This window comes from Marmota marmota, unplaced genomic scaffold (assembly GCF_001458135.2).
Source record: "Marmota marmota marmota unplaced genomic scaffold, marMar, whole genome shotgun sequence".
NCBI lineage: Eukaryota > Metazoa > Chordata > Mammalia > Rodentia > Sciuridae > Marmota > Marmota marmota.
The window spans coordinates 299,832-327,817 of NW_025999873.1; the positions used below are offsets into that span (position 1 = coordinate 299,832).

Below are 27,986 nucleotides of genomic sequence, written 5' to 3' on the forward strand. Positions count from 1 at the left end.
CCTTCCTGCCCTTTGCGATGAAGATCTTTCCTTCCCGCCCCTTCATGAGTCCTTCATCCAGATCCTATCACGTTGGCAATGGAAAACTCTCCCTCTGGGGATACTTTACTTTCAGTGTATGAATGGGTTCGTTTTTCCCCTATTTAAAAAAATATTTGGTTCCAGGACTCTGGATGTAGCTCTAGTAGAACACTCCAGCATGCATGAGACCCGGGAGTTGATCTTAAAAAAAAAAAAAAAATCACTCCCCATACACCCATTTTGTACACAAACTATACCAAGGGAGAACTATATTCATTTTGACTGGAAATGAAAAACCAGCCTCTAGCCTCTACCTCAGAGCAAAGCCTGTCCAAGGAAGGGACATGACCTTTGTCCTTGGAAAGACCCACAGAACACTCCTAGGCACATTCCCACCCTGCTAAGTTGTTTATCTACAAATAACAGGAGAGATCTGCTGCGCCAGGTGTCCCTGACAGGCTAGGTGGGGACCCATAGCAACCCCCCAGCAGCCACCAATCAGCATGAGACATGGAAATATCTGGGATGCCAGATGACCCTCCCAGGAGTTTATGGTGTTGGGAAACCATGTAGTTCAGCACGAACACCCCTCTTGGCTTAAACCAATCAGTTCAAATAAATCCCCCTCTTGTAGTAACCAATCACCCCTACCCAACTTGTTCCCGCCAGTGAATGTGCTAATCATGTTTTAGAGTTGTTATTTGATTTTCCCGCGATATGTGATGATTTGCTAAGAGATGCTATGATGTATGTGGGGGTCCCTGCCTTCCCCAAAGAATGTATAAAACTGCAGCAAACCCTGGGCTCGGGGCCTCTTGGTGTCAGCAGTTGCTATGTGCGTGCGGAGGACCGAGCTAGCTCGCAATAAACACCTCTTCACTGTTTACATCGATCTTGGGTCTCTGGTGGTCTTTTGGGGGTCCCGAATTCAAGCATAACAGAAAGAACTGCAGAGGCAATCATGAGACAGCAACTTTTGAGCTAATCTGAGAAATAAGTATAGGGTTTTAATGGAGAGGGGCAGAGAGAGGGAGACTTCTAGCAACAGCCAAGTCAAGGGGTCAAACACAAGGTCCCTCAACCAGCATGAAAAAATCGGTGAAAATTGATTTTTCACCACATTCTCCGGCAGGCAGCAGGAATATAAGGGAAGATGTGTCTGGAAATGTGTAGGCAAAGTCGTGGAAGGCTGAGGATTCCTGTGACAACACTCTGTACACCCTGGGAACCTCTCAGGCCTACAAAGTGCAGGGATGACATGTTTGTCTTGGGTCTTAGGAAGATCTAAGGAATGAAATTGAGCATGAAGTTCAAGTGGGTGAGAAAGCAGTAATTCAGAGCCTGAACTAAACCAGAGAGCTCAAAGGAGACTGTCAGACATCTTAGAAGTGGATTTAATGGGTGTCTGGTAGAGGAAGGGGGATGTGTGTGGCTGCCAGGACAGCAGGCACAGAACCTCAGCCAGTAGCCTGCCCCAAAGAAGAGGACAATCCCAGGACTGAGGGCAGAAGGGAGTAGCTAAGGGTTTCTGGGCTAGACTGATCCCAAGAAAAAGTGGGATAAGTCTAGCCCTATACCCAGAGGTAGAAAGAGACATGCAGATATTATTAAACCAAAGGTCCCAGCAACGTTGCTCAATAATAATGTTTCCAGTAGAGTTGGTTGTGAAATATATATATATATATATATATTTATATTTGCCAAGAAAATTAAAGATCCCCAGAGCAAGCATGAGTGGCTGGAAAGATTCTTCACTCTATCCTGCTGGCCTCCTGCGTATGGACCATCAGTGAGACTGAAGCACCTGAAGAGGAAGATGGTCTTCCTCTGAGGCATGATCCTCCCCAGGTTGGGAAGCCAGAATGGGGTTCTTCATGGAACCTGTAAAACAGAATAGGGAACACTGTGGCTTCACCACTGGGTATATCCTCAGGAGGCAGGTGCCAGGAATGGGAAGGGATCTCAGCGTTTCATGAAAGCCCATCACACCCTAGGGACAGTCCCTCTCCCTGACTCCTTACTTCCATAAGCATTTCCTGAACCCCTGTCATATGCCAGTCAGGGACCACCCCCCCCCCCCAGAAGCTTAAAGTCCCTTGAGGTCACAGGCCACGTTTCAAAAAATAGAACATGTGAGACATGCTAACAAGCAGGACAGAAATGTTTTAAGAGCTTAGAGAGCTCAGAGGAGAGAGGAGACACATTATGTTGGGATGATGATGGGTTTGGACATCCAGAGGGGCCGATGAACACTTCCAATAGAGACATGTCCAAGTGAACCAGAGAACAAGGAGTGCTGCAACCCAAGTGGCTGCCACGTGGACAGAGGTGTGGGGAATGGATTAGATTGGGCCTTGATCTCAATATTGAGGAGTGTGGCCTCCAGACAGTGGGAGGTATTGTGAAGTATGGGCCATGGGGAGTTTTGTCTACATTAGTAGAAATAGCATGCAATAAACCTGAAGCAGAAAGACTTGTCTGAATGTCAGGTTGTAGGATGGGCCACCCATGCAGAAGCAGGTTAATGAGAGGCAGAGGCAGAGGGGTGAGTTGCTGCCTGAAAGATCAAGGACTCCAGGTGAATGTAGGGGAGAATGGGCAGAGACCTTCAAGGCCTCCCACCTGGGTGTGGAGAGTGTGCCCAATAAGGCAGTCCCAAGGCTATTCCTGTTGAGGATGTCAAGTTTGTATTGAGAATAGACAGGTGTAGAATGTTGGGGGCAAAATGAAGGCCAAGATGACTCTCAGAGTCTCAGTATTGAAGTAAAAGAAGGGAGGTGCAAAGAGAGGGTAGAAAGGAAACCTAATGGCATGTGAGGGCCAGGAGCTGGGAAACCAGCAGAGCCTCTCTACAAGGTTCATGGGAGACTCAGGGAAGCTGTTTGGAATGAGGGGTCTGGGGCCACAGGCACAAGCAGGTAACATTTTTCACAAAAGAAATGGAGAAAGGAGAGAAGGTGAGCTAAGAGAAGACAAGGTGAGAGCTCTTGAAAGTTCCAGAAAGAAAGTACAGGCTGTAGAGAGTTAATCCTCAGAATAGGCCTCTGAGGTGGAAGGAAACAGTCCGTCTCGGTGTTGAGTCAGCCAGGTGGGAACCAGAGGAACCATCCTATGCCAACAGGAAGGATGAAGACCCCAGAGATGAGGTGAGGGAAAGGGAATGGCTTCTCCCAGGATGTGAAGGGGTTGGGGTAAAAGGGGATGGAGGCTTAGGTAGTAGGGGAAAGCTCACCAAAGCTGGCCTGCCATACTGGAAAGTGCCCCAAGAGCCCAGAGAGATGCCATCTGTGCTCTTCCTAACTTGTGCCCCTGCTGGGCCCCCAGGCTGTACCCAAGCATGACAGGGAGCAGATCCTTAATAACCAACTGGATGGGCAAATTACAACCCCAATAAGAAGAGAAAATGGGAGTGAGGCAGGGAGAAGGCTGGGCTGGAGGAATCACTAAGAGCTCCCCAGGTGACTCCCTGAAAACAGGTCAGCAGGTGAGTTGAAGTGGAGAAGAAAGGAGGAGACGTACCATTTTCAGGGGGCAATCCCTGTGGGAGGAGCAGGCATGGGATGCAGCTGCAGAACAGCCATGGAGGAGGCCTTGGGGTCCCAACCCAGACCCTCCAAGGCTGTGTGGCCCAGAAGATGCACACATGTGCACATGCCCCAGGGCAGGGGCTGCAGCCCCACATCTACTCACCAGGGGCATTGCCTTCCGATGGTTCCTCACGCACTGTGGATAGTGTCTGCTCCCACGAAGCCCAGTTCACTTCCTCTACCCTACAGGCAACAGAGAGCTCTGGGAATACAGTGGTCCAGGCTGCTTTGTCCCAGAGAGGGGCTGAACCCCCAAGTGGGTGAACTATGAAGAAACTCTCATGGACCCAGGGATAGTGAGAAGAATGAGATTTCTCTACCCTTCTCCGCAAGGCACTGGGCCACCCACATCCCCCCAGGAGCACAGCCCTTGTAGCTACTAGACTAAGTCCCCAGAGCCAGGTGCCTGCGTGGAGGAACAGGTATCCATCCCTTCTTTCCAGCTATTCGCAGCAGCATGGTTGCACAGAGCAACTAAAGAGGAATTGAGATCAGGTGTGTCTTTGTGCTCTGGATTCTGGGGCCTTTTTGTGGCTGCTTCTCAGATATAAACCCTTCATCCTATACCCCCATTCAACGGCTGCCTCATGCTATGCATTTGTCTCCAGGTTCCCTCTCCAGATGCTCCAGCCTTCCCTGAGTATAAAAGGGCTTGATCTCCATTTTAAGGATTACATCTTCAAGATCAGGCTGAGAAAATTGGAGGAGCAGCCCAGCCGGGGAAGTCTAGTGTGCTTGTAACCCCAGCACACTCTGGCTGGGGTGAGGGGTTGCCAGGGAAGGACCTTCTGTTTAAGACACTAGGAAAAGTAGATGGCCAAATAGGCAGAACCACAGGTAGTGGCAACCTGGGGACTGTGAGATCCAGCATCCCTGATCCAACCTGCCCAGATGCAATCCCTTGGCACTCCTGGGCCTTGCCTCTCCCACCAGACCTGGCTACTGGCAGCTGTCTCCTGGCTTTCAGGAGAGTAAGACTGGCCTGCACTGCTAGTGGGCCCTAAGGATTGCTGGATTAGCAAGGCCCCCACCCTCCCCTGCCCACTTCACTGACCTGAAGCACCAGCGTTCATCAGGGGTGCCATCTGGCCTGGTGCCAACTTTCAGTAGCACACCTGCCCGTTGCTTCTTCCTTCTGCACCACCAGTAGCCATTCTCCATCTCCAAGACAGAGATGGCTTTCTAGAAATAAAGGATGCATCAGAAAGAGCAGCCTGGAACACTGGAGGGAAAGGTACACAGGGCAAGGGGACCAGGAAGATACCCCACAGCAATTTATAGTATAACCCAAAGCCCACTAAGCATGTGGATTCAAATCCAGCTCCAAGGCCTGATTACCTCTCTGAATCTCAGTCTCCCCATTTGTAAACCAAATGGTCCCACTTTACCTATTAGGAGCACAGAATGAGAGCTCTGTGAGGGAAGGGCTTTGTCTTATTCTTTGCTGTGTGTGTACTACCTAGAACTGTTCCTAGCCCACTTTACCTAATAATAATAGGCAGTCAAGAAATACTAGCTAGGGCTGGGGTTGTGACTCAGTGTGAGGCACTGGGTTTGATTCTTAGCACCACATATAAGTAAATAAAATAAAGGTCCATCAACAACTGAAAAAAAATATTTAAAAAAGAAAGAAAGACAGACTACATAATGTTGGGCGTGGTGGCACACACCTGTAATCCCACTAACTTTTGGGGCTGAAGCAGGAGGGTCACAAGTTCAAGGCCAGCCTCAGGAACTTAATGATACCCTCAGCAACTAAGTAAGGCCTGCCTCAATATTTAAAAAAAAATTTTTTTTGACTGAAAAAAGGACTGAGCCAGGCATGGTGGCACACACCTATAATCTCAGCAACTCAAGAGGCTGAGGCAGGAGGATTGCAAGTTCAAAGCCAGCCTCAGAAACTTAGCAAGGCCCTAAGCAACTTAGCAAGACCCTGTCTCAAAATTGAAGAAAGAAAAAAGGGCTGGAGAATGTGGCTCAGTGGCTAAGCACCCCTGGTTTTAATCCCTGGTACTAAAAAAAAAAAGACAAAGGGGGCTCAGTGGTCGAGTGCTTGTCTCGCATGCATGAAGCACTGGGTTCGATCCTCAGCACCACATTAAAAATAAACAAATAAATAAATAAAGCAAAGATATTTTTTGAAAGATTAAAAAAAAAAAAAGACCAAGGATATAGTTTGTGGTAAAGCGTTCCTGGGTTCAATTCTCAGAGCCAAAAAAAGAGAAAAAGAAAATAAATACTAGATAATAATAATGAAAATAATGACTACATTGACCACCCACTAGGCACTGTCCTGAGCACTTTATATCTCTGAGCTTATCCTATCCTTGCAACAACCCTACTAAGGAAGGAATGAATGAGGGAGTTCAGAAGTTGGTCCTGCTGAGCTCAGCCCACTCAGTTAGGTGCAGGACCCTGGACAGCCTCCAGTGGGATGGACCAAGCTCAGCAGGGTCCTGGGCACCCCTCAGCAAGAACGCAGAACTCAGAAGGGGGGTTGGGGGGAGCCTCATTTGTGGCACCTGCAGCTTCCAAATGCTCCAGCTATCCGTGGCAACGTTGTTGACGGTCTCGCTCATGAGAGCGATGAGCATGTTGAGAAGAAGGACGTAGGTGAGCAGCACGTAGGCAAGCAGCAGCAGCAGGACCACCCCACGGAAGCGCAGCTGTTCCTGGAAAGCCAGCTCGCCCATGCCAATGGTGAACTTGAAGAGCTCCAGGGAGGCATCCATGATGCCCCTGTATGGTGTTGCCTCATCCTCCTGCTCTGTCCCAGGCTGAGCTACCTCGGTGGCATTGTTTCCTGCAGGGGTTTCAGAGTCCCGGGCCTCTCGGCTTAGGCTCACCAGGGCTGTGGGAGGGTGGGAGAGGGATCCTCAGCCTGAGACCAGCCTGAGACTGCCTGAATGTGCACAGGGAGGGTGGGGGAGAGGTGGGGACCAGAAAGGGCCTTTACCTACAGCAAAGCCAAAAAGGAAGACTAAGTAGACCAGAAGGAAACGGAGTAGGTCCCTCAGGATGACCTGGAACACACAAGCCAGGAGGTAAGTGGTGGCTGCGCCATTCACTGCATATGATCCCAGACCCACAAACATGGTTCCCATGTATAACACACACACACACACACACACAAAAGTGCATACAGAGACCCCGAGGAGCCACACTGAGCAGAGGGGTCTTTTAAACATCTACCTCAGATCAAATCATTTTCCTATCAAAAATCCTACAGCAGCAAAAAATTAAACAGAATTATCATATGAGAGGCTGGGGTTGTGGCTCAGTGATAGAGCACTTGCCTAGCACATGTGAGGCCCTGGGTTCAATCTTTAGCACCACATAAAAATAAATAAAATAAAGTCTTTGTGTCCATCTACAACTAAAAGTATAGATAAAAATAAAAGAATTATCATATGACTCAGCAATTCTACTTCTGAGTATGCATGGACCAAAAAGAATTGAATTATTCCACTTACATGAAGTATTTGGAGCAGGTAAATTCAGAGAGATAGGAAGCAAAGGGGTGGCTTCTCTGCCAAGGGCCAAGAGAAGGAGGGAATGGGGAAGTTAGTGCTTAACTGCTTAAAGGGCTTCAAGTTTCAGTTTGGGAAGATGGGAGAGTCCTAGAGATGTATGGTGGTAATGACTACACCAACAATGGGAATGTACTGAATGCCACAGAACCATGCATTTAAAAATGGTTAAAATGAGGGGCCAGGGTTGTGGCTCAGTGGTGGAGCGCTTGCCTAGCATGCGTGAGGCATTGGGTTCGATCCCCACATAAGAGTAAAAACAAATAGGGCTGGGGCTGTAGCTCAGTGGTAAAGCGCTTGCCTTGCATGTGTGAGGCACTAGATTTGATCCTCAGCACCACATACAAATAAATACATAAAGCTTATTGTGTCCATCTACAACTAAATAAATAAAATTTAAAAAGAAAACAAAATAAAGGTATTGTGTTCATCTACAACTAAAAAATAATAATAATAATTAAAATGGTTACAATGAGGGGCTGGGATTGTGGCTCAGTGGTAGAGTGCTTGCCTAGCATATGTGAGGCACTGGTTTTGATCCTCAGTACCACATACAAATAAATAAATAAAATATAAAATTTCACCAAAAATTAATTAAAATATTTTTTTAAGAAAATGGTTAAAATGGGCCAGATGCAGTGGATTACACCTGTAATCCCAGCGACTCAGGAGGCTGAGGCAGGAGAATTGCAAGTTCAAAGCTAGCCTCAGCAATTTAGGGAGGCCCTAAGCAATTTAGTGAGACCCTGTCTCAAAATAAAAATTAAAATAAAAAGGGCTGGGGATGTGACTCAGTGGTTAAGTGCCCCTGGATTCAATCCCTGATACAAAAAAAAAAAAAAAAAAAAAGGTTAAAATAAGCCAGGTGTGGTGATGCATACCTGTAATCCCACTACTAGAGAGGTTAAGGCAGGAGATCACAAGTTCAAGACCAGTGTGAGCAAATTAGTAAGACCCTCAGCAACTTAGTGAAACCCTATCTCAATATAAGATGAAAAGGGATAGGGATGTAGCACAATGGTAGAATACCTGTCTAGTGTGTGTGCAAGGCCGTACATTCCATTCACACACACACACAAAAAAAAGTTAAAATGGTAAACTTTATGTTATGTCTACTTTATAAGGTTTTTAAAGTATTTTTATTGTAGATTGTCACAATACCTTTATTTTGTTTATTTATTTTTATGTGGTGCTGAGGGCTGAACCTAGTTCCTCACACCTAATAGGCAAGCGCTCTGCCATTGGGCCACAGCCACAGCCCTCTATTTTATAAGTTTGTTTTTTTTTTTTATTGTTGTTGTTTAATTTTTTTTATTTATTTAATATTTATTTTTTAGTTTTAGGTGAACACAATATCTTTATTTTGTTTCTATGTGGTGCTGAGAATCGAACCCAGTGCCTCACGCATGCTAGGAGCCTTCAAATCTTCCCCCACGAACAAAGCCCCCTGGACAAAGCCCCCAGCCCCTCCCTGCCTGCTAACTTCTCTGCTCTGCCTCACTCTCCGGCCCCCTGGCTCTGTCTCAAGCACTCTCTGTTTGTTCATCCCTTTTTCCTTTGTTGTTAGGATCCTTCCTCTTCAACACTGGTGGTGGCTGAATCACACTTCCAGGTCTCCACTTGACCATCACCTCTTGGGAGAAGCCATCACTCTCTCAAGTAACCTCTGTTCCCCATTCTGTCACAGTGTCCTCCTTATTTCCTTCACAAAATCTAGCAGTTGGCGGCGTTCTCAGTTGTGGTGATTTTCTTAGTGTTTTCATTTCCCCCACTGGACTGTCATCTTCAGGAGAGTAACAACTTGTCTGTTCTGTTCCCTGAATATTCTCAACATGTAGAGCAGGGCCTGGCCTATAGCAAGCACTCCCTAAATGTTTGAGGAATAAATGGATGGACACAGACACATGCAGATGCCCTCATGTCACAGGGCACAGAACACAGATGAGTGTATGTGCATATTCTCTGTTCCTTCATGAAGAAGGATACACATGCCCATGTGTAATACCTCTAAGCATACGTGTGTGCATGTCTATGTACGCAGACTGGAGCAGGTATGTGCAAACATGCATGCCCTTGCTTAAGGTGACATTCAAAGAGTGTCTGAGTGAACAACTCACAGGCAGACACATTCATGCCCTCTTCTGCCCAGGTTATCTGTGGAGAAAGGCTTCTGGATGCTAGGGACAATGGGAATCCCACTGGGCTGTGATGGCCAGCTTTGTCCAGTCTGGCTGCCCCCGGGTTACCTTTCTCTCACCTTCTGGATCATGACGCTGTAGATGCCTGTGTGTTGGAAGCCACGTGTATAGTAAAGCAGGTTCAGCCAGCCCAGAACCAGCGAGGACACAAGTAGGGGCAGGTACCACTCAATGGCCATGAAACACAGCACCTGGGACAGCACCGTGAGCAGAGCCTGGAGCAGACTATAGGGGGACAAGGTCTGGGTTACCTTCCCACCATCTGGCAATATTCCCCCAACTCCCGCTGGCCAGCACTGACCACTACTGCCTCTCCCACCACAGGATGCCATCCATCTGCAGCCAGACCCAACAGGACCTGACCTCCCCCTTGGGCAAGTTATTTAGCCTCTGTGGGCTTCAGTTCCTTCCCCTGTAAGATGCGCATAATAACAATGGCACCTACTCTTAGAGTGTCTTTGAGGATTAAGTGAGATTCTACAAGGAAAGAGTCGGGGATCCACGGGTATAAAGGTAACAATCACAGTCATCATCTACAAGGAGGGGAGCACAAAGGAGCCCTAACTGGGTGGCAATCAGGACTCCCAAGTCTAGCTAATGTTAGGAACTTCCTGGGCCCAGCCTGGTACCTTCTGCCACAACAGTCTCTCCCAGACCTCAGAGACCGGGGAGGTAGGGGAACAGGGGAGAGGGAGACGCCACATACAAGAGAATTTCAAAGTAACTGTCCACGAAGGAGATCCAGATGAACAGACGTCGGCGCCAGAAGTACCACAGCTATGGAAAAAGACAGAGGGGTGTGAAAGTTACTCTCCAAGCACAGACACAGTCTGGCTGCCCCACAGGGCCTGGATCCCAGCTCCCTATTTGTGCCATGCTCGCTGTTGTGGGAGCCTGACCAGCCCACCTTAGTGGTGAAGGCAGCAGCTTTAACTTGGAAGGGATTCATGAATCCTGAAAACTGAGATAGCTTTCAACCCTCTTACCAAAAAGAATAGCCTTAGCTGAGCATGGTTTTGTGCAATTACAGGTACTCAGGAGGCTGAGGCAGGAGCACTGTTTGAGCCCAGGAGTTTAAGGTCAGCCTTGGGCAACTTAATGAGACCCCCATCTCCAAAAATATGAATAGCCAGGCACAGTGACACACACACACATATAATCCCAGTGACTTTTGAGGCTGAGGCAGGAGGATCGTAAATTGGAAGCCAGCCTCAGCAATTTAGCAAGACCCTGTCTCAAAATAAAATTAAAAAGGGCTATGGATGTGGCTGAGTGGTTAAGCACTCCTGGATTAAATCCCCCCAAATATATAAATGAACAGCTATCTGGACACAGTGGCACATGCTTGTAATTCCAGGTACTTGAAAGGCTGAGGCAGGAGGATCACAAGTTTAAGGCCAGCCTCAGCAACTTAGCGTGACCCCCGTCTCAAAAAATGAAAGGGGCTGGGGATATGGTTCAGTCATAGAGCACGCCTGGATTCAATTCCCAATAACACCAAAAACAAAAAACAAAGAAGAAGAAAAATAAGAGCAGCCACCTGTAAATACCAGACAATTCTATAGGCCTCCTGATGCTTGTGGATCTAGATGAAGAGCCCAAGTGGACCGAAGGAGAGCTCCTTCTCCCACCCCTAGCCTCCTGGGGTGCACCCTGTACTCCAGCCAACCTGAGTTTGGTGCCTGCAACCTGCTGACTCTGAGAAGGTCCCATGTCTTGGGCTTCATCCTGACTCCTGAAAGCTTGAAGCATTTCTGACTAAAGATGTCCTCCTATAGAAGATGGGCTAAGCCCCACCTGCCATCGGCCTTCTGTGCTCCCCAAGCAAGGAATGCCCCAGCCAGCCGAGGGACCCAGAGGCAAAGGCTTTCAGTTTAATTTCCAGGGGAGCAGAGCCTTCACTACCAAGAAATCAGAGAAGCCATCTGCTATCCCTCAGGTATCCCAAAAAGCATGGCAGGATGAGTACCAAGGCCCCAGAAGACAAAACCAGCACCTGTGGCCCTCAACTGGGGTAGGGCTGACTGGTCTGAATAGGACTGGATATGGAAGTGATGTAGGGTGAGGAGATTGGCAGAAGCCCTTACCTGGCCCAAGAGGAGGTAGATTCCCCCAAGCAGGATCAAGATGTGGCCCAGCAGCAGCATAGAGTTTCCACCTGTCGCCTTCAGCGGGAGGAAGGCCTGCTGAAGACACACACACGCTGATAGGACCTGGGACCTGGATCCTCCCCCTAATAGCTGACAGACCATGCTGAGACTCCACTACAGAGAGGGAACGTGGGCTCCAACCAAGCACCCCTGGATTCCAGTCACTTGAGAGGCACGTTGTATAGTGGTTGTGAATGTGGGGTTTGGAACCAGAATGTCTGGTTTCAAATCCTGTCTCCACCCCTTACAGTCTGGGTGAACTTGGGAAAATTACTTAACCTCTCTGTGCCTCCCTTTCCTCAAATGAGGATGATGATAATTAGTCATCCCTGAGAGTTGTTGTGAGCATTCACTATTTAACACGTCAGTCACTTAGAATACAGTTGCACATATGGTGAGCACTGGATCAGTATTCACTACTATTATTGTTGTTAGTACTAAGAGGCTGGCCTTGGGTATATCCCTCAAGTCACCTAAGCCTCAGAGTTATCCTTTGTAGGATGGGGGTCCCTGCCCATTTTCTTCCAGGGTTGCTTCAAGTAGGCTTCCCCCAGAACATTTCCCTCCTTGCCCTTGCCTTCTCCAGAGCAGGCTGGTGGTAAGCCACAGCAGTGAAGACCAACATGTAGATCAGGTAACTCAGGAAGTTGAAAAAGAACCGGGGGATGAGCAAATCCCATTTCGCCTGCAGCAGTTTGTTCAGTGGCTCCAAAACCACCATGCGGTGTCGGTGCTGGGGCGGGAAGGGGAGAGCCATGTTTAGGTAGAGACAGGGGATGGATAGATAGCAGGTATAGACAGAGCGCCCATTTCATGTCAGGCTACTTGTAAGGGCCAAGGGAAATGGAGAGGAGGGGGGGTGGGGGTGAGGTCCCACACCACCTAGGAGTCCCAAATCTTCCCTCCCCACCTGCCTCCACCCCAGCCCTCCTGATCCTCCATTCCATAGCAAGTGCTCGTCAATAAGAGAGACCTCAATAGTTGCCTCTAGAGGACCTTGGCATGATCCTTATGTTGGGTAGGATTTAAAGTGTGGAATAAGTGAGGGCCTGGCGGCCAGAGTCAGGGTGTGCAGCTATAACCCCACTTGCACAAGAATGGGGCAGGTGTGGTCCATGAGGCAACCCTGATTTGAGCCAGGCCCTTTAAAAGGCACCCCCATATCCCCATAGGCTCACCGGGCTTTTGCAGTGAAAGGCAATGATCTCCAGCACTGAGTTCTCCTCCCAGCTGTCCACAGAGGCCAGGTCATACAGTGACACCCGAACAGGCCCATAGCACCACTCGGTGAACTTTCGAGAAAGGGGCTGGCACAGTCCTGAGAACTCCCGTTGCAAGATGTGCCTGAAAATCTGCAGGACAGCCCCATGAGCTTGCTGGACCCACTCCCAGTACTGATTCTGGGTCAAGGCTGGGAAACAACCAGCACCCTGCAGAGATGCCCACCATCTGCAGAGGTGCGGGGCAGGCTCCCACACCCCCTGGAGTCCCCAAACGGCTCCTTCCCACCTACCTCTCTACCCCAGCCTTCCTGGCCCTCCATACATGGGTCTTTGTGTGTCTTAGCTCTTCCACACATCATGCCCGCTCAGCCACAGGACAGCTCTCATGCCCACCCTTCCACAGATATGTGGGCCTGCCGGCCAGCCAGGCTCTTCCTTCCCCCCTCCTGTCCCTCTTTCCTGAACTCCTGAGATGGAGTCCACATATACATGGGTATGCACTTCTGTGGTCAGAGTACAGAGCTTTCAACAGAATAGAAAGGGGTCCCGAACCTGAACAGTTAAGAAACAATTTGAGGCCTGATGTGGTGGTGCATGCCTGTAATCTCAGGCTGAGACAGGAGGATCGCAAGTTCGAAGCCAGCCTCAGCAAAGGCGAGGCACTAAGCAAGTCAGTGAGACCCTGTCTCTAAATAAAATACAAAATAGGACTGGGGATGTGGCTCAGTGAGTGCCCTGAGTTCAATCCCCAGTACTAAGAGAAAAAAAAGAAAAAAAAACAATTTGATTTCACAAATGAGAAATGAGGGAAAGAGGGTAAAGATGGGAGGGCCACGCCTCTAGGCAACAGAGTAAGCCTCGTAAAGTAAGCAGGAACATGGAGGGCAGGAAAAAAGTATTAAAACTTCAATTTACAGTAATCCCAGGTAGTCAAGAGGCTGAGGCACAGCAGGATTCCAAGTTTGAGGCCAGTCTGGGTGACTTAGTAAGATCCTGTCTCAAAATAAAAAGTAAAAAGAACTGGAGATAGAGCACCACTGGGTTCAACCACCAATACCAAAACAAAACAAAACAAAAAAGATTTTTATTTATGTTTATTTTTTATCTTTTTTTTTTTTTAGTACCACTTAATCACTGAGCCATATCCCTAACCACCCTCTTTTATATTTTATTTTAAGACAGGGTCTCACTAAATTGTTGAAGCTGGCTTTGAACTTTTGTTGTGGGGAGGGGGTACCGGGGATTGAACTCAGGGCCACTCGACCACTGATCCACATCCCCAGCCCTATTTTGTATTTTATTTAGAGACAGGGTCTCACTGAGTTGCTTAGTGCCTCACCATTGCTGAGACTGGCTTTGAACTCTCACTCCTCCTGTCTCAGCCTCCTTAGCTACTGAGATTACAGGCATGCACCACTGCCACCGGCTTGGCTTTGAACTTTTGAGCCTCCTGATTCATTGGGATTACAGGACTGTGCAACCACACCTTTTATTTTTATCAGGATATTTTTTTCTTCACCTTTAAAAAATGCCTGCTTTCTAAGTGTTGGCCCTGTGTAACTGCAGAGGTTGCACGTCCAGAAGTTGGCGAGGGCTCTGACTATAAGGTTCAAATACTAATAAGCTAAAAAAAAAGAAAGACAGAAAGAAAGGAAGGAAGGAAGGAAGGAAGGAAGGAGAGGTGGATCATGCTTACTCCTTCTACCAAAAAAAAAAAAATAATGATAATCTAGATAAATCAAATTTTAGGCATTTAAAATGGAACTGCAGGTGGGCACAGTGGTGCACACCTATAATGCCAGTGGTTTAGGAGGCTGAAACAGAAGGATCACAATCAAGGCCAGCCTCAGCAATTTAGTAAGACCGTATGCAACTTAGTGAGACCCAGACTCAAAATGAAAAATGAAGGAGCTGTGGCTGTGGCTCAGCAGTAAAGCACTCATCTGACATGTGTGAGGCCCTGAGTTTGATCTTCAGTACCACATAAATAAAATTTTTTAAAAAAAGATATTATGTCCACCTGCAACTAAAAAAAATTTTTTTAAATAAATAATTAAAAAGGTGCTGGGAATGTAGCTTAGTGGTAAGTTGCCCCTGAGTTAAATCCCTAGTACCAAAAAATAAAAAATAAAAATAAAAAAAATGGAACTGCAAAAGTCTGAAAGAAAATGCAGATATGGATATGCTATTGTATATAATTTTTACATATACAACTATTATTTTATAATATATAAATTATGTAACAGTTCCCTGTAACAATCTATATAATTATATACAGAATATAATGATATAATAATCATATTATATATAAAACCTTGTAGAAGGAATTAAGCAACACAATAGTAAAACTAAAAAAAAAATCTTAATTATACATGCAGACATAATTTTTTTTTTTTTTGTGGTATCACGGATTGAACCTAAGGCCTTGTGCACCTGTGCATGCTAAGAAAGTACTCTACCACTGAGTTACATCCCAACCCTTGTTTTATTTTTTGAAACTGGGTCTTACTATGTTGCCCAGTATCTTTAACACCTGGGCTCAAGTGATCCCCCCACATCACTCCCCAGGTAGCCGGATCTACAAGTGTCTACCACCATGCCCAGCTGTAAACATAAAACTCTTACATTCTGGATGGCAAAAAACACACCATAAATTTTTCTAAAAAAAAATAGAGGCTGGGGTAGTGGCTCAGTGGGTAGAGCACTCACCTAGCACGTGTGAGCCTCCTGGGTTCGATCCTCAGCACCACATAAAAATAAAGAAAATAAAGGTATTGTGTCCAACTACAACTAAAAACAAAATATTTTTTTAAAATGCAAATAAAAGAAGGTGCACACTGCATAGCTGTCCTGAGCCCTGCTGCCTTTGCTTTCTCCCTGTGTTCCTGGAAATGTCAGGCTCAAATGACAGGGTCACTGAGAAGAACTTGGTTGAGGAGAAATTTGATGAGGAAAATGTGATTTTAACACTGGTCCCAGTTAGAGAGGAACAAGAATATCCAATGGAAACAAGTGTTTCCTCAACTGCAGAAATCAAACACGAAGTCTGCCTTCCTCAAACAAAACCTACCTAGGCTATAACCACTAGGCTATAACCCTAACCCTCTGCCTCTTGTAAAATACCATCCCTTCCCTTGCCGACCATTTTGCCTTCAATTAATAAGGTTTCTCAGGATACTTTGCGAAACTAGTGCCAACAATTTAATTTGAGTATTGATGGCCAGAAAATAGAGGTTTATTTGAGGCTACAGAAGCATGCATACCCTGAACAAAAATATGATATTCCTGAAACATCTCAGGAGGCCAGATTGAAGCCAGTTTCCAGGAAACAGAAGGCAGTGGCCAATACAGCAGGGCTTCAGGAAAGTCGTAATAAGGTTAAAAGAGAGGAAGAGACTAACATGGTTGAAGTGGTAAATTCAGCTCAGGAGTCCATATTGGCATCTTGGGCAAGGATGGCTGCCAAGGCCACTCAGCGCAAGGCTGTGAATTTGTGTCCCATCCCTACTTCTCTGGAGGCCTTTTTGATGCAAACCTCTGGTGTCAGGTGGTGTGTGGTCCATGGCTAATTTCTTTCTGCAGGAAATAGCAAGCTGGATTCGCCTGCAGTTCCATGCAGGTCAGACTTGGGTCCCTGACATTCCCAAGAGGATGATTTCCCTCTTCCTGTTACCACCCTGTATTTTTCCACCCTCGGGACTAGAAGATAATATGTTATGCCCTAAATGTGTAAAAAGGAATAAGAAAGATGATGAAAGGATTAATTATAACAAGAGAGAAAAAGCCATGCACTGTAGGAGACCAAAAGGTGTCACCTTAAGCAATGTTAAAGTACTATTTTGATCTGAAGGCAATTGAGAAGAAACAGACCAAAAAAATTTCTGTTTTCCCACTATTGGCCACAAAACAGGACATAAATTTGCAAATATTCCTCTTCTCTCCCAGGACAAGTGGTGGAGAGCCCATAGGTAAATCATCACACAGCCTGATGATTGCTGGGCTGGTTCCTGACCGTCTTTCATTTTCAGTGTCTCCTGATCATTTGTGTCAGACTCAAGTATTATTATACTTTTTTTTTTTTAAGCAGAGCTAGGTTTATGGAAAAACTGAGCAAAAGAGTTCTTTTATACTTCTCCAGTTGATGCGTTTAATATTAATTTTGTGTGTGTGTACTGAAGATTGAACCCAGGGACACTCTACCACTAGGCTATAACCCTAACCCCCTGCCTCTTTTTTTTTGTTTGTTTGTTTGTTTTTTGGTACTGGAGATTTAACCACTGAGTCACATCCCCAGCCCTTTTAATTTTGAGACAAGTTCTCCCAAAGTTGCTTAGGATCTCGTCTCGCTAAGTTGCTGAGGCTGGCTTTGAACTTGCAGTCCTCCTGCCTCAGCGTCCTGAATCGTGGGGTTATAGGCATGCACCACTACTACCGGCAAACTAGCCCCTTTTTATCTTTATTTTAAGACAGAGTCTCACTAAATTGCTGAGACTGCCCTTGATCTTGCAATCCTGCCTTAGCCTCCTCTAAGTAGCTGAGATATAGGTGTGCATTATCGCACCTGGCTTTAATATTAACATGTCCTATTAGTGTGGTACATCCCTTAATTGATAAGTCAGTATTGGTATATTATTAATTTTGGTGGGGGGTGGGGTACCAGGGATTGAACTCAGGGGCACTCAACCACTGAGCCATATTCCCAGCCCTATTTTTATATTTTATTTAGAGACAGGGCCTCATGAGTTGCTTAGCACCTTGCTAAATTGCTGGGGCTGACTTTGAACTTGAGATCCTCCTGCCTCTGTCTCCTGAGCCACTGGGATTACAGGCATATGCCACCAAGCCCGGCCTATTATTAATTATTAACTAATTATAATGAATTATTATCTCTAATTATAATGAATTATTATCTTTATGTGGCACTGAGGATCGAACCCAGGGCCTCACACGTGTAGTCAAGCACTCTACCACTGAACTACACCCCAGTTGTATATTTGGTTTCATGCTTTTTGTTGAATATCTTATGATTTTGATGTGTGTGNATTTTATTTTAAGACAGGGTCTCACTAAATTGTTGAAGCTGGCTTTGAACTTTTGTTGTGGGGAGGGGGTACCGGGGATTGAACTCAGGGCCACTAGACCACTGATCCACATCCACAGCCCTTTTTATTTTTTATTTTGGTATAGGGTCTCGCTAAATTGCTGAGGCTGGGGCTGGGGATGTGGCTCAAGTGGTAGCGCGCTCGCCTGCCATGCGTGCGGCCCGGGTTCGATCCTCAGCACCACATACCAACAAAGATGTTGTGTCCACCAAAGATTTAAAATAAATAAATAAATAAATATTTAAAAAAAAAATAAATAAATTGCTGAGGCTGGTTGGGGGTTGGAGATACACATTTGTAATCCTAGAGACTTGGGAGGCTAGGTCGAGAGGATTGCAAATTTGAGGTCAATCTCAACAGCTTAGCAAGACCCTGTCTAAAAATAAAAAGACTGGGGGTGTGGCACAGTGCTAAAGCATCCCTGGTAACCCTTCCCCTAAAAAAAAAAAAAAAGGTAGCCAAAGCCAGCTTTGGATTTGCAATCCTCCTACCTCAGTCCCCCAAGTAGCTGGGATTATGGCCCCCATCACACTGGCCACTGACTAAGGTTTGGCATGTATCCAACATTCTACATGATAATTCGTGGATTGCTTCATGAACCTAATGCTCCATCCCTCAGTTCTACCTGTTTTTCCCTCCCGCCAAGCCTCTATAAATCAGATCTTTTTACTGTCATTGTAACTTTGCCCTTTCTAGGATAATTTATATTTAGAATCATACACATGTATTTTAAAATAATATGAAATATGTATTTAAGGTCTCTTCATGTCTTCATGGATTATTTTTTTAGTGCTGAGTATATCCATTCTCAAGATATATCATAGTTCATGTATTCATTCAGCTACCGAAAGACACATTGGTTGCTTCCAAGTTTTGGCAGTTATGAATAAAAAAAATGCAAATAAAATAAAGACATGATGTTCATTTACAACTCCAAAATTTTTTTTAAAAAAATATGGGAGGAAAAATTGCAAGCACTGTAATAGACAAGTACTAAGTCCATTATAAAGAATGGTTACCAATCAATATGAAGAAAATATAATAGTAAATCTAATAGCAAAAGAGGCAAAGGATATGAAAAGACTGTCTCCTAGTAAGAAACCCAGAGTTTGGGAGGTGGGTGCAGTGACTCACACCTATAATCCCAGAGGCTTGGGAGGCTGAGGCAGGAGGATCTTATGTTCAAAGCCAGCCTTGGCAACTCAGTGAGGCCCTGAGCAACTGAGCAAGACCATTTCTCCCTGGGTTCAATCCCTGGTCCCAAAAGAAAAGAAACCCAGGGCTGGGGGTATTGTGGTAGAGTACTTGCCTAGCATCTGAAAGACCCCAATACTTCAACAGAAAAAGAAAAAGAAAGAAAGAAACCCAAACAACTAAAAATATTCCCCTATGTTTTACAACACAATTTATTGACTGACTGGTCTGCTTATAATGTATAAATAAACACACACATTGAAGGTTGTTTTGATTTGGCATAAATTTGACATTTAAGAAATGTCCCCAATGTTTCCTGTGTTAAAGGTTTTGTCACCAGCAGGTGGTGCTATTGGGAAGTGGTAGATATTTTGTAACCTACTGTAAGCCCTTGAAAGGGATTCTGGATTCCTGGTTCCTCCCCTCTCCTTGCTTCTCAGATCACCATGAGATGAGCAGCTTTGCTCCACCATATGCTTTCTATCATGATGTTTTGCCTTTCTTAAAGTAACAGGGCCAAGGGACCATAGCCTGAAACTTCTGAAACTGTGAACCAAAATAAATCTTTCTACCTTTTAAAAGGTGATTCTCTCAGGCACTTTGTCACAGTGACAGTAAACTAACACTAAGGTTCCACCTGAAATTTTTTCTTATGGATAGGAACGCTTCATTGAAAAGTGGAACGACCAGTGCTCTGGTCTACCACTCAGGCTCTTTCCACAGATGTTTCTGGCTGAGTCCTGCTGCTTCCAAGAAAGAGAGAGACAACAGGGAGGGGGACAGCAGCTTACCTCAATTTTACCCTCCTTGGCAGCCAACTTCAAGGGTGTGAGGCCCTCCAAGTTGCAAATGTCTTCAAGCTGCACAGTGGGGCAGAGGCGGGCCCCTGCTTGGAGAAGATCATCATACATGCGGATCACCAGTGCACTGTTCTCTTTAGAGTTGTCTGCAATCATCACCAGGGCATGGAGGGCTGTGTTCCCCAAGGAGTCAGTGGCCTGCAGGCTAGCACGTTGGTGCGGATTCTCCAGGAGATAGGTCACCACATCCCATTGCTTAGTACAAACAGCCAGAGATAGAGGCAGCTCACCTGTGGATGGGGAAGGGGTCAGCTTGGGCCTCAGGCCTCTCAGCTTCCATTCCTCCTGCTCTTTGGACAAAAGGTCAGGCCTCCTTGAATCAGGTCAGGCTTCATTACCATATAAGGGTATAAAACAGAGGCCACCCAACCAAGGTCCTCTCTCCCCTGCCTTTTACACTATTCTTTTCAAGAACCCAGAACATTGTCCCTTAATTCAGACTGATTAAATCCATTTTTTTTTTTTTTTTTTGTGGCAGTGCTTGGGATCAAACCCACAGCCTTATTGTGTTCTAGGCACGCACTCTACCACGGAGCTACATCTCCAGATTCCTCAGTCAAGTCTTGACACAGGCCAATACTAGCATCCCCCTGTCCTCCCTGCCTGGGAATGATGCATGCTGAGCCTCCTCCTCAACCATATGAGGATACAACATATCTTAAGGGCTGGGGATGTGGCTCAAGTGGTAGCGCGCTCGCCTAGCATGCATGCGGCCCGGGTTCGATCCTCAGCACCACATACAAACAAAGATGTTGTGTCCGCCGAGAACTAAAAAATAAATATAATTCTCTCTCTCTAAGGAAAAAAAAAAACATTTCTTAAGACACCTTGCTTTTGCAGGCAGCCTAGTGGTTTGAAGAAGGGTATCAGGGTCAGGCACATGTGGATTTAAGTCCAGTTCTGCCACACACTGACTGTGTGAACTTGAACAAGGACTTGTCTCCTCCATACCTCAATGTATCCAAGAAATGTTCACTCACCAAAATAGAAGCAAGTTCCCTGTCTCTTCTGGAAGAAGTGGCCACAGGCACGGGCATGCACATCTGCCCCATTCTCCACCAGGAGCTTCACACATTGCAGGCTCCTCTTCTCAATGGCAATATGCAGGGCACTGTGGCCTCGGTAGTACTCATCCATGCACTGGGCATTAACCAGGGGCTGCGGATTGCCAGAGTCTCTATCGATTTGCAGCAATGGCAGGATGCAGGCATTGACTCCATCCTGAAGGTTCAGCACCGCCTTCATCAGACATGTCTTCCCTGTGGAGCCCTCTGTGGGAAAAAGGGAGTGGAAGGGGCACACAGTGCTCAGAACAGGAGCAACTGGGCTGCCTGCCAATGTGCAGCAAGCCCAGGCTCCAAAGTATCCCATGGGAGGATAAAAAAAGATTATTTCTTTTTTTCTTAATATTTATTTAGTTGTAGATGAACATATAGTATCTTTATTTATTTTTATGTGGTGCTGAGGATCGAACCCAGTGCCTCACACTTTCAAGGCAAGCACTTTACCACTAAGCTATAGTCCCAGCCCTAAAAAAAGACTATTTCTGTATACTACTGGTGGGAGCATGGTTATGTAGCAGAGTATTAAGACTCCAAACAAGCCAGGCATGGTGGCATACACCTGTAATCCCAGCAGCTCCAGAGGCTAAGGCAGGAAGATCATAAGTTCAAAGCCAGCCTCAGCAACTTGGAGAGGCCCTAAGCAACTTAGCAAGACACGTTCTCAAAAATATATATATAAAAAGGGCTGGGGATGTGATTCAGTAGTTAAGCGCCCCTGGATTCAATCCTGGGTCAAAAAAAAAAAAAAAACCCTCCAGGCAACAGATATTAAAATCAACAGGTATAACAAAAATTTCTGAAAGGCTGGGGATGTGGCTCTAGTGGTAGTACACTCGCCTCAGGGTGCTGGGTTCGATCCTCAGCACCACATAAAAATAAAATAAAGATGCTGTATCCACCGAAAACTAAAAAATAAATATTTAAAAATTCTCTCTTTCTCTCTCTCTCTTTAAAAAAAAACATGAAAAATATTTCTGAAAACAAAGTTTCTAAGACATAACTCATCACAAATGCAACATAGTCTATCCATGAGAACATTCAGAGCAGAATTTGTAGGTGATCCCCTCCACTTAATAACTCTGTCTCCTCCAGCAAGTCATTTGGCCTCTCTTAACCTCAGTTTTCCTCTTTGAAAAATGGGGATATTTGGGGGTTATTGTAAAGACCCAAAGGAATAATATAAACAAAATGCTTAGCACCAGAGGGCCTGGCACACTGGAAATTGAGGCAAAAAAAAAAAAAAACTATAAATGATCTAAATAGCCAACAAAAAGAAATGAGTTAAGAGGCTGCGGTTGTAGCTCAGCGAGACACTGGTTTTGAACCTCAGCACCACATTAAAATAAATAAAAAAATAAAACGAAGATATTGTGTCCATCTACAACTAAAAAAATTTTTTTTTTAATTTTAATATTTATTTTTTAGTTTTTGGCGGACACAACAACATCTTTGTTTGTATGTGGTGCTGAGGATCGAACCCGGGCCACACGCATGCCAGGTGAGCGCGCTACCACTTGAGCCACATCCCCAGGCCCAACTTTTTTTAATTAGTTAACTAAATGGTGGTAAATCTACACAATGGAAAACTCAATCTTCAGTCATCAGACTGAGGGATGTACTGAAATGGAAAGTGCTACCAGACATATAAGATGCATTAAGTATGCAGGGAACACATTACAAATTAGCACATATGACAATGCCCCAATTATATAAATATATACCTGGCATTCTAAGAAAGTCTGAAAAGATATGCTGCAAGCCAGTAATGGGGGCCCAGAATGACAAACTGTTTTTACCCTTGACTTCATAAATTTCCTTACTGTCCTAATCTTCTAGAATGTACATATGTTATTTTTCTAATCAGTCCAAACAATAATGATATTCAGACACTGAGCAAAGATGCTCTGCAGCAGGGGAAGAATGCGATATGTATATTATATATCTCAATAATGCTGCTCTTTTAAAAAGAGAGAGAGCAAGAGCTTTGAGTAGCCACTTAGCCACTGAAATGGACTTGAGTGGCAAAGACAGGTTGGGAGCCTGGTGGGGTAGGGTGAAGGCAGGAGGTATGGCCAGGACTGTATAGGGGCCTGTCTCCAGTCAGTTCTATTTGCAGGGCCCTCAGCAGTCATTCTAGCAGAGCTGTGGAGAATACTCCACTCTCTGATCCTGATCATGGTCCAGGCCCACTCATTCAGCCCAGCTCTCAGCCCACAGGACACCAGAGCCCAAAGGTTGCCACAGGGCAGGATCTACCTGTGTATTCTGAGTCAGTGAGGTACTTGCTGGTCCGGTTCAGGTACTCTTGTAGCCCAGCCAGGTCTTCAGGGACACCTCGGGTGACCACACTGAAGAGTCGATCACGATCAAAGCGGTTTGGGTCTGGCTGGCTGTGGGGGAGGTAGTTTATGATTCTTCCTGGAGAAGGTCCATTTCCCCTCCACCAGAAATACCCCCATCCCAGGGAGTCCTGTAAGCACTGCTCACCCCAGGTTGAATGGGATCCCTTCTGAGGGCCTCTGCCTTCTAAGGCAGACCAAGGTGACCCCAATTGCTCAGGGTCTCAGGAAGGGGGTTGCTGTTGGGGCATTAATCTGTTGCATCCCCAGGACTCTTATCATCACTGATAATTTCAGCATCAACTGTGTATCATATGCCAGGTACACTGATGTTTCAGAGTCATTATCCTACAGAATCTTTTGGTGCACACAACTTATAGTCTAGAACTTTTACACAGTTCTGGACAGGGTCTCAGGAGGCACCTAAAGACTGATGGTGGCTTCATGCACTAGTGACCTTGACGAAGAAACATCTGGGGATGTCGTTCAGTGATGGAGTGCTTGCCTAGCATGCATAAGGCCCCAGATTCCATCCCCAGCACCGCAAAATAAAAATGAAGAAGGAATGGAGAAAAGCTCCCTCTTCCTCTCAGAAACTACATATTGACTGATTTTAGAGTACTCTGCATTTTTAATCCCTATTCCAGGCCTATAAGTTAAAAAGAAAAGAAAGAAAAATGGGGAAGTTTCTAGAAGGAATCACTCTTTTCTCCATTAGACAAACAAGGAGGTGAAGGAACTTGCCCAAAGTGATAGAGTGCAGAGCCAAGTCTCTCACAGGGGTTATCTAATAATAGTTTCAGATTCTGGACCCCAAAGAGAGTTTAGTTAGCAGGAGGTTTCCCAGAGATAGAGTAACACACGGACCCAGCCCTGCAAAAGTATCAGTCACTGACCAGAGTTTTACTGAGAAACTACACTTCTGGGAAATCTCTCCTACCTTCCCCAGAAGGAACTTCCTACTTCATTAGAATCTAGTAGATGGAGACGGGGAAAGGGCATGGGGCCATGTCCATATTTATACCTCTGAGGCCTGAAACCATGATCGGGAGATATGAAGTGATAACCAACGTACAAAGGGCTACTTGATGCTTTGGGAAACCTCAGGCCACAGCTTACCATCTCCTGGAATGAGTCAAACCACATAAGGGTTGATGATTCTCTGATGAATAAGATGATTGTTGGAATCTGTCACATTTTCAGCTTTATAGTCACGATGGTATTAGAACCAGCCTCTGCCTCCTCAACACCAGGAAGCTGCAGTCTGCCTCATCCTGGTCCCATGTCTATCATTCCCCCAGCAGATCACATGGCCACAACATGGCTATAATGACTCCACCCACGGCTGGCTTGAGAGTACGGTGAGCAGTCTGGCTGGCAAAAGTGACCCTTTGGACACTTTCTGCCACCAGAGTAGCATCACAGGGTAGGGAAGCTCAGAGGGCATAAATTGAGGATCCAGAGGACATTGCAGGGCCCATTCTATCTCTATCAGGCTAGCAATACTACTTCCAGAAGGATGAAACCGTCCCAGGTATCCTCTCCTGTGCTGGTGCTGAATTGGATCACGGTCCTCCAGCACAAACAGCACAGGGGCTCTAGCCTGGGAGGGCAAGGCTGGTGGCCACACCTCAGGCATGAAGAGGGAGGAAGGGGTTTCCCTAGTAGTCTTTCCCAGCCCATGTGGATTTTCCAGCCTCATGGGGTAAAACTCACACTAAGGGTTATGCCAGGTGCAGCTTCCTTTGACTCCTAGCAGAACTGAAAGCAGGACCCCTGGACTTACAGTCTAAATAGCAGAGAGACCACAGGAAAATCAAAGCACAGAAACTCCTCATCCTCAATCCCCTAGGTCCACATCCCCTGGAGACAGTTTCATCCTTTGGGACGAAACCAAGAATTGCTTGGGACACTTGCAGATATCCTTGCCTTTGTCCCTGGATGGAGTATATATGGAGATCCTAATATATCCCACAGGTTCCATGACAGGGTTGGAGGGTTTTATAGCTAGGTTAAGTACTTTGGAGCTGGAAGAATGTGTCCCTATGAAGAAAAAGATAACCTTAGAGAGCAGAAGACCAAGAATTAGGAAGGTGGCCAGGTGTGGTGGTGCATGCTTGTAATCCCAGCAATTTGGGAGGCTGAGGCAGGAGGATCACAAGTTTGAGACCAGCCTCATCAACTTAGCCAGACCCTGTCTCAAAACAAAAAATAGGGGGGCTGGGATTGTGGCTCAGTGGTAGAGTGCTCACCTAGCACATGCGAGGTCCTGGGTTCAATCTTCAGCACCACATAAAAATAAATAAAATAAAGGTACTGTGTCCAGCTACAACTAAAAAATAAATTTAAAAAAATTGGGCTGGGCATATAGCTCAGTTGGTAGAGTGCTTGCCTTGCATGCACAAGGCACTGTGTTCAATCCCTGGCACCACAAAAAAATAAAAATAAAAGGGCTGGGGATCTACTTGGTGGTAGAGCACCTCTGGGTTCAATCCCTGATACAAAAAAAAAAAAGGGGGGGGGGGAGTTGGTGAATAGGAGAAGGAAGGGTGGTGGGAATGGCAAACCCCAGAGAACAGAGTGAAGGTCCCCCTCTGGGGCCCAGCAGCCATCAGAGCTAAGCTGTACAGAAGAGGCACTGGTGCTGGGCTGGCTACTGAGCCTAATTGGGGTGCTCTGCAGAAGCTGAGTGGGGGGCCCTTTGCCCCATCTGCATCTGTGGCCTCACCTAGGACCCAGTCCCTTTCGGTAGTTGAGGTTCACTTTTATCTGAGGGGAGAAGTTCCGGTCCTCGCCCTGGAATGGTGACTCCATGGGGGGAGGCCCATGCTTTCCTCTGTCCACCTCAGCACCATCTTCTTGGTTTTGATCTGATGTCTCTAGCCTGAAAGCTGGAGGGCTGGAGGGCGAGGTCATCCTGAAGTAAGGAGGCTGCTCAGACCAATTGGAACTTCTGTGGAGATGGAGATGTCAGGGGTCCCTTCTTCCTTGAAGCCCAGTTCTGGGTTAGTCTGGTTGGAGCCTGCAGAAGAAGAGGTTTAGAAGTTGAAAGTCTGTAGATCTACAATACAGGATCCCAGCCCTGTAGGAGGGGAAGTGAGTGGGAAAGGAGAAGGGAAGAGCGCAAGAGGAGTGAGGAGCCCTGGTGTGAAAGGATGGCCCAGTGCTGGAACAGGGGAAGAACAGGGACTCAACATGGCCGCCTCTTTGATGCAGTCCCACAAAAAGAGCCATGGCTGTTGCCAACTTCCCTCTGGGACTTCCTAACATCTGAGAGGCCACAACCCTTTCTTTTACCCAACATCTTACTGGCAGACAATATTCACTACAGATAAAAGTGAAGCTTCTGGGATGGAGCAGAACACCCAATTCCTCACCACAGAAGGGAAGAGTTCTACGGAAACCAAGAGGAAAGCCACCGGTCCATCCAGCCCCTAATTTACTGCCAGGGAAACTGAGGCTCAGAGAGGGAAGTGGTTTTCTCAAGGCCATCAGTGATTAGCAGAACCAGGTCTAAAACCATCTCACTGTCTACCATGAAGTTCCTCTTCAGTTCTCAGATTCTCTCAGGGTCCATCTATGTTTACAATTTGACTCATGTCTGGGGCATGAAAATGTCATCTCTCTAGGGGCTTCAGAATGGGGCAGAAAGCCCCTCCTTGGCTGATAAGCGCCTTCTGCCTTCCCAACTGGGCTGGGCTTAGGGAGATCAGCTGACAACGGCCATGTCACCCTCACAGGAAAACTGAAACCACAGCCTCTATCACATGGCGAGAACTGGGATGCCAGTTAGGGTCCCGGAGCCCCTGATCCCCAGTGGGCAGAAGTAGAAAGAAGGGAAAAGAATCAGAGCTGGGTCCGAAGACAGCAAGCAGTGAGAGAAGTGGGTAGGAGGCCACCGAGAGGAAGCACAGAAGAGGAGGGCCCAGAAGGGAAGGGGACGGAGCTGCTGCTTGCAGGGCCTGGGCCCACTCCCAGACAGCTTTGGGCTCCCAGTGCCTTCTAAGACCTGAATGGGGCTTTTCCACAGAGTAGCCAGGGAAGGCCAGGGCCTGTCTGGCAGCCTCCACTTGCAGTTTGACCCTCCATCTTTCTGCCCACACCAGCGTCTTACTCGAGCCACAAACCAAGCAGCCTAGAGCTTATGTCCCCAAACAAATCCTGGCTCATAGAACCCATTATTCCTAAGCCCAAGCTGCAACAGCTGTCTGTCCAGCCCCATTTCACTTTTTTCTACCGTGGGACCCTCCTGGGACCCCATACACACTGGCAGCAGAGGCAGAGGTTTGGAGGTCCACGGAAAGGGAGCCCCCTACAGACCCTGGCTTCAGACTGGCTTCCCCACCTCCATGGTTCATTGTCAGGCTTGGGGCCGATCCCCTCCTACCTCCCTTGAATTGCCCACCAACTTACCCCGCAGGCTGAAGCCAGGGCGTGGCGTCGGCTGGCAGCGGCAGCTGGGATCCCCGAGTCTTTGGGGCGGCGGGGGCTCCGAGAGGAAGTGAAGACGGGAGGGGCGGCTGGCGGTGACAGCGGCGGAGCAGCAGGAACCACCCCACCCAGTCGGAGCTCCGAGCTCCAGCTTGAGCGCTCCGGTCACCCTCAGCCCGCCCGGCTAGCCAAGCTGGGGAGTGCGGATTTTACTCTTCCCTATGTGGACCGGCTGGCCAGCACAGACTGACCATCTGGACCACTGGCCACACCCTGCTCTAGGGAGA

The 27,986-nt window shown here is 46.7% G+C and overlaps 1 protein-coding gene and 1 pseudogene across 4 annotated transcripts; one reads left to right on the forward strand and one right to left on the reverse strand.

Moving 5' to 3' along the window:
• Positions 1 to 1,397: 1,397 nt before the first annotated feature.
• Positions 1,398 to 27,977, reverse strand: Trpv2 (transient receptor potential cation channel subfamily V member 2). 4 transcript variants are annotated; one of them, XM_048785874.1, is made up of 15 exons: positions 27,682 to 27,977; positions 25,997 to 26,290; positions 23,186 to 23,319; positions 20,846 to 21,136; positions 19,797 to 20,095; positions 12,665 to 12,838; positions 12,064 to 12,219; positions 11,424 to 11,519; positions 10,043 to 10,113; positions 9,396 to 9,561; positions 6,565 to 6,631; positions 6,131 to 6,459; positions 4,663 to 4,790; positions 3,712 to 3,791; positions 1,398 to 1,902 (listed from the first exon to the last, which is right to left on the reverse strand). In XM_048785874.1, the coding sequence occupies exons 2-15, from the start codon at positions 26,182 to 26,184 to the stop codon at positions 1,808 to 1,810; spliced, it is 2,274 nt and encodes a 757-aa protein (XP_048641831.1). In that variant the 5' UTR covers positions 26,185 to 26,290; positions 27,682 to 27,977; the 3' UTR covers positions 1,398 to 1,807. The 4 variants fall into 4 exon arrangements, with proteins under 4 accessions (XP_048641831.1, XP_015362312.1, XP_048641835.1 ...); XM_015506826.2 differs by having other exon boundaries at positions 11,424 to 11,522; XM_048785878.1 differs by lacking the exon at positions 27,682 to 27,977 and adding an exon at positions 24,293 to 24,393 and having other exon boundaries at positions 11,424 to 11,522; positions 25,997 to 26,094.
• Positions 15,601 to 16,552, forward strand: LOC107160156 (annotated as a pseudogene).
• Positions 27,978 to 27,986: the final 9 nt, after the last annotated feature.

Bases quoted from the DNA above. Each gene is read 5' to 3' on its own strand.
- Trpv2 (XM_015506826.2), bottom strand. From the start codon at position 26,184: ATGACCTCGCCCTCCAGCCCTCCAGCTTTCAGGCTAGAGACATCAGAT. The intron at 10,114-11,423 runs GTAAGGGCTTCT...CTTTTTCCATAG, and splicing joins TCTACCTCCTCTTGGGCCAG to CTGTGGTACTTCTGGCGCCG. The intron at 6,632-9,395 runs GTGAGAGAAAGG...TGTGTGTTCCAG, and splicing joins ACAGCGTCATGATCCAGAAG to GTCATCCTGAGGGACCTACT.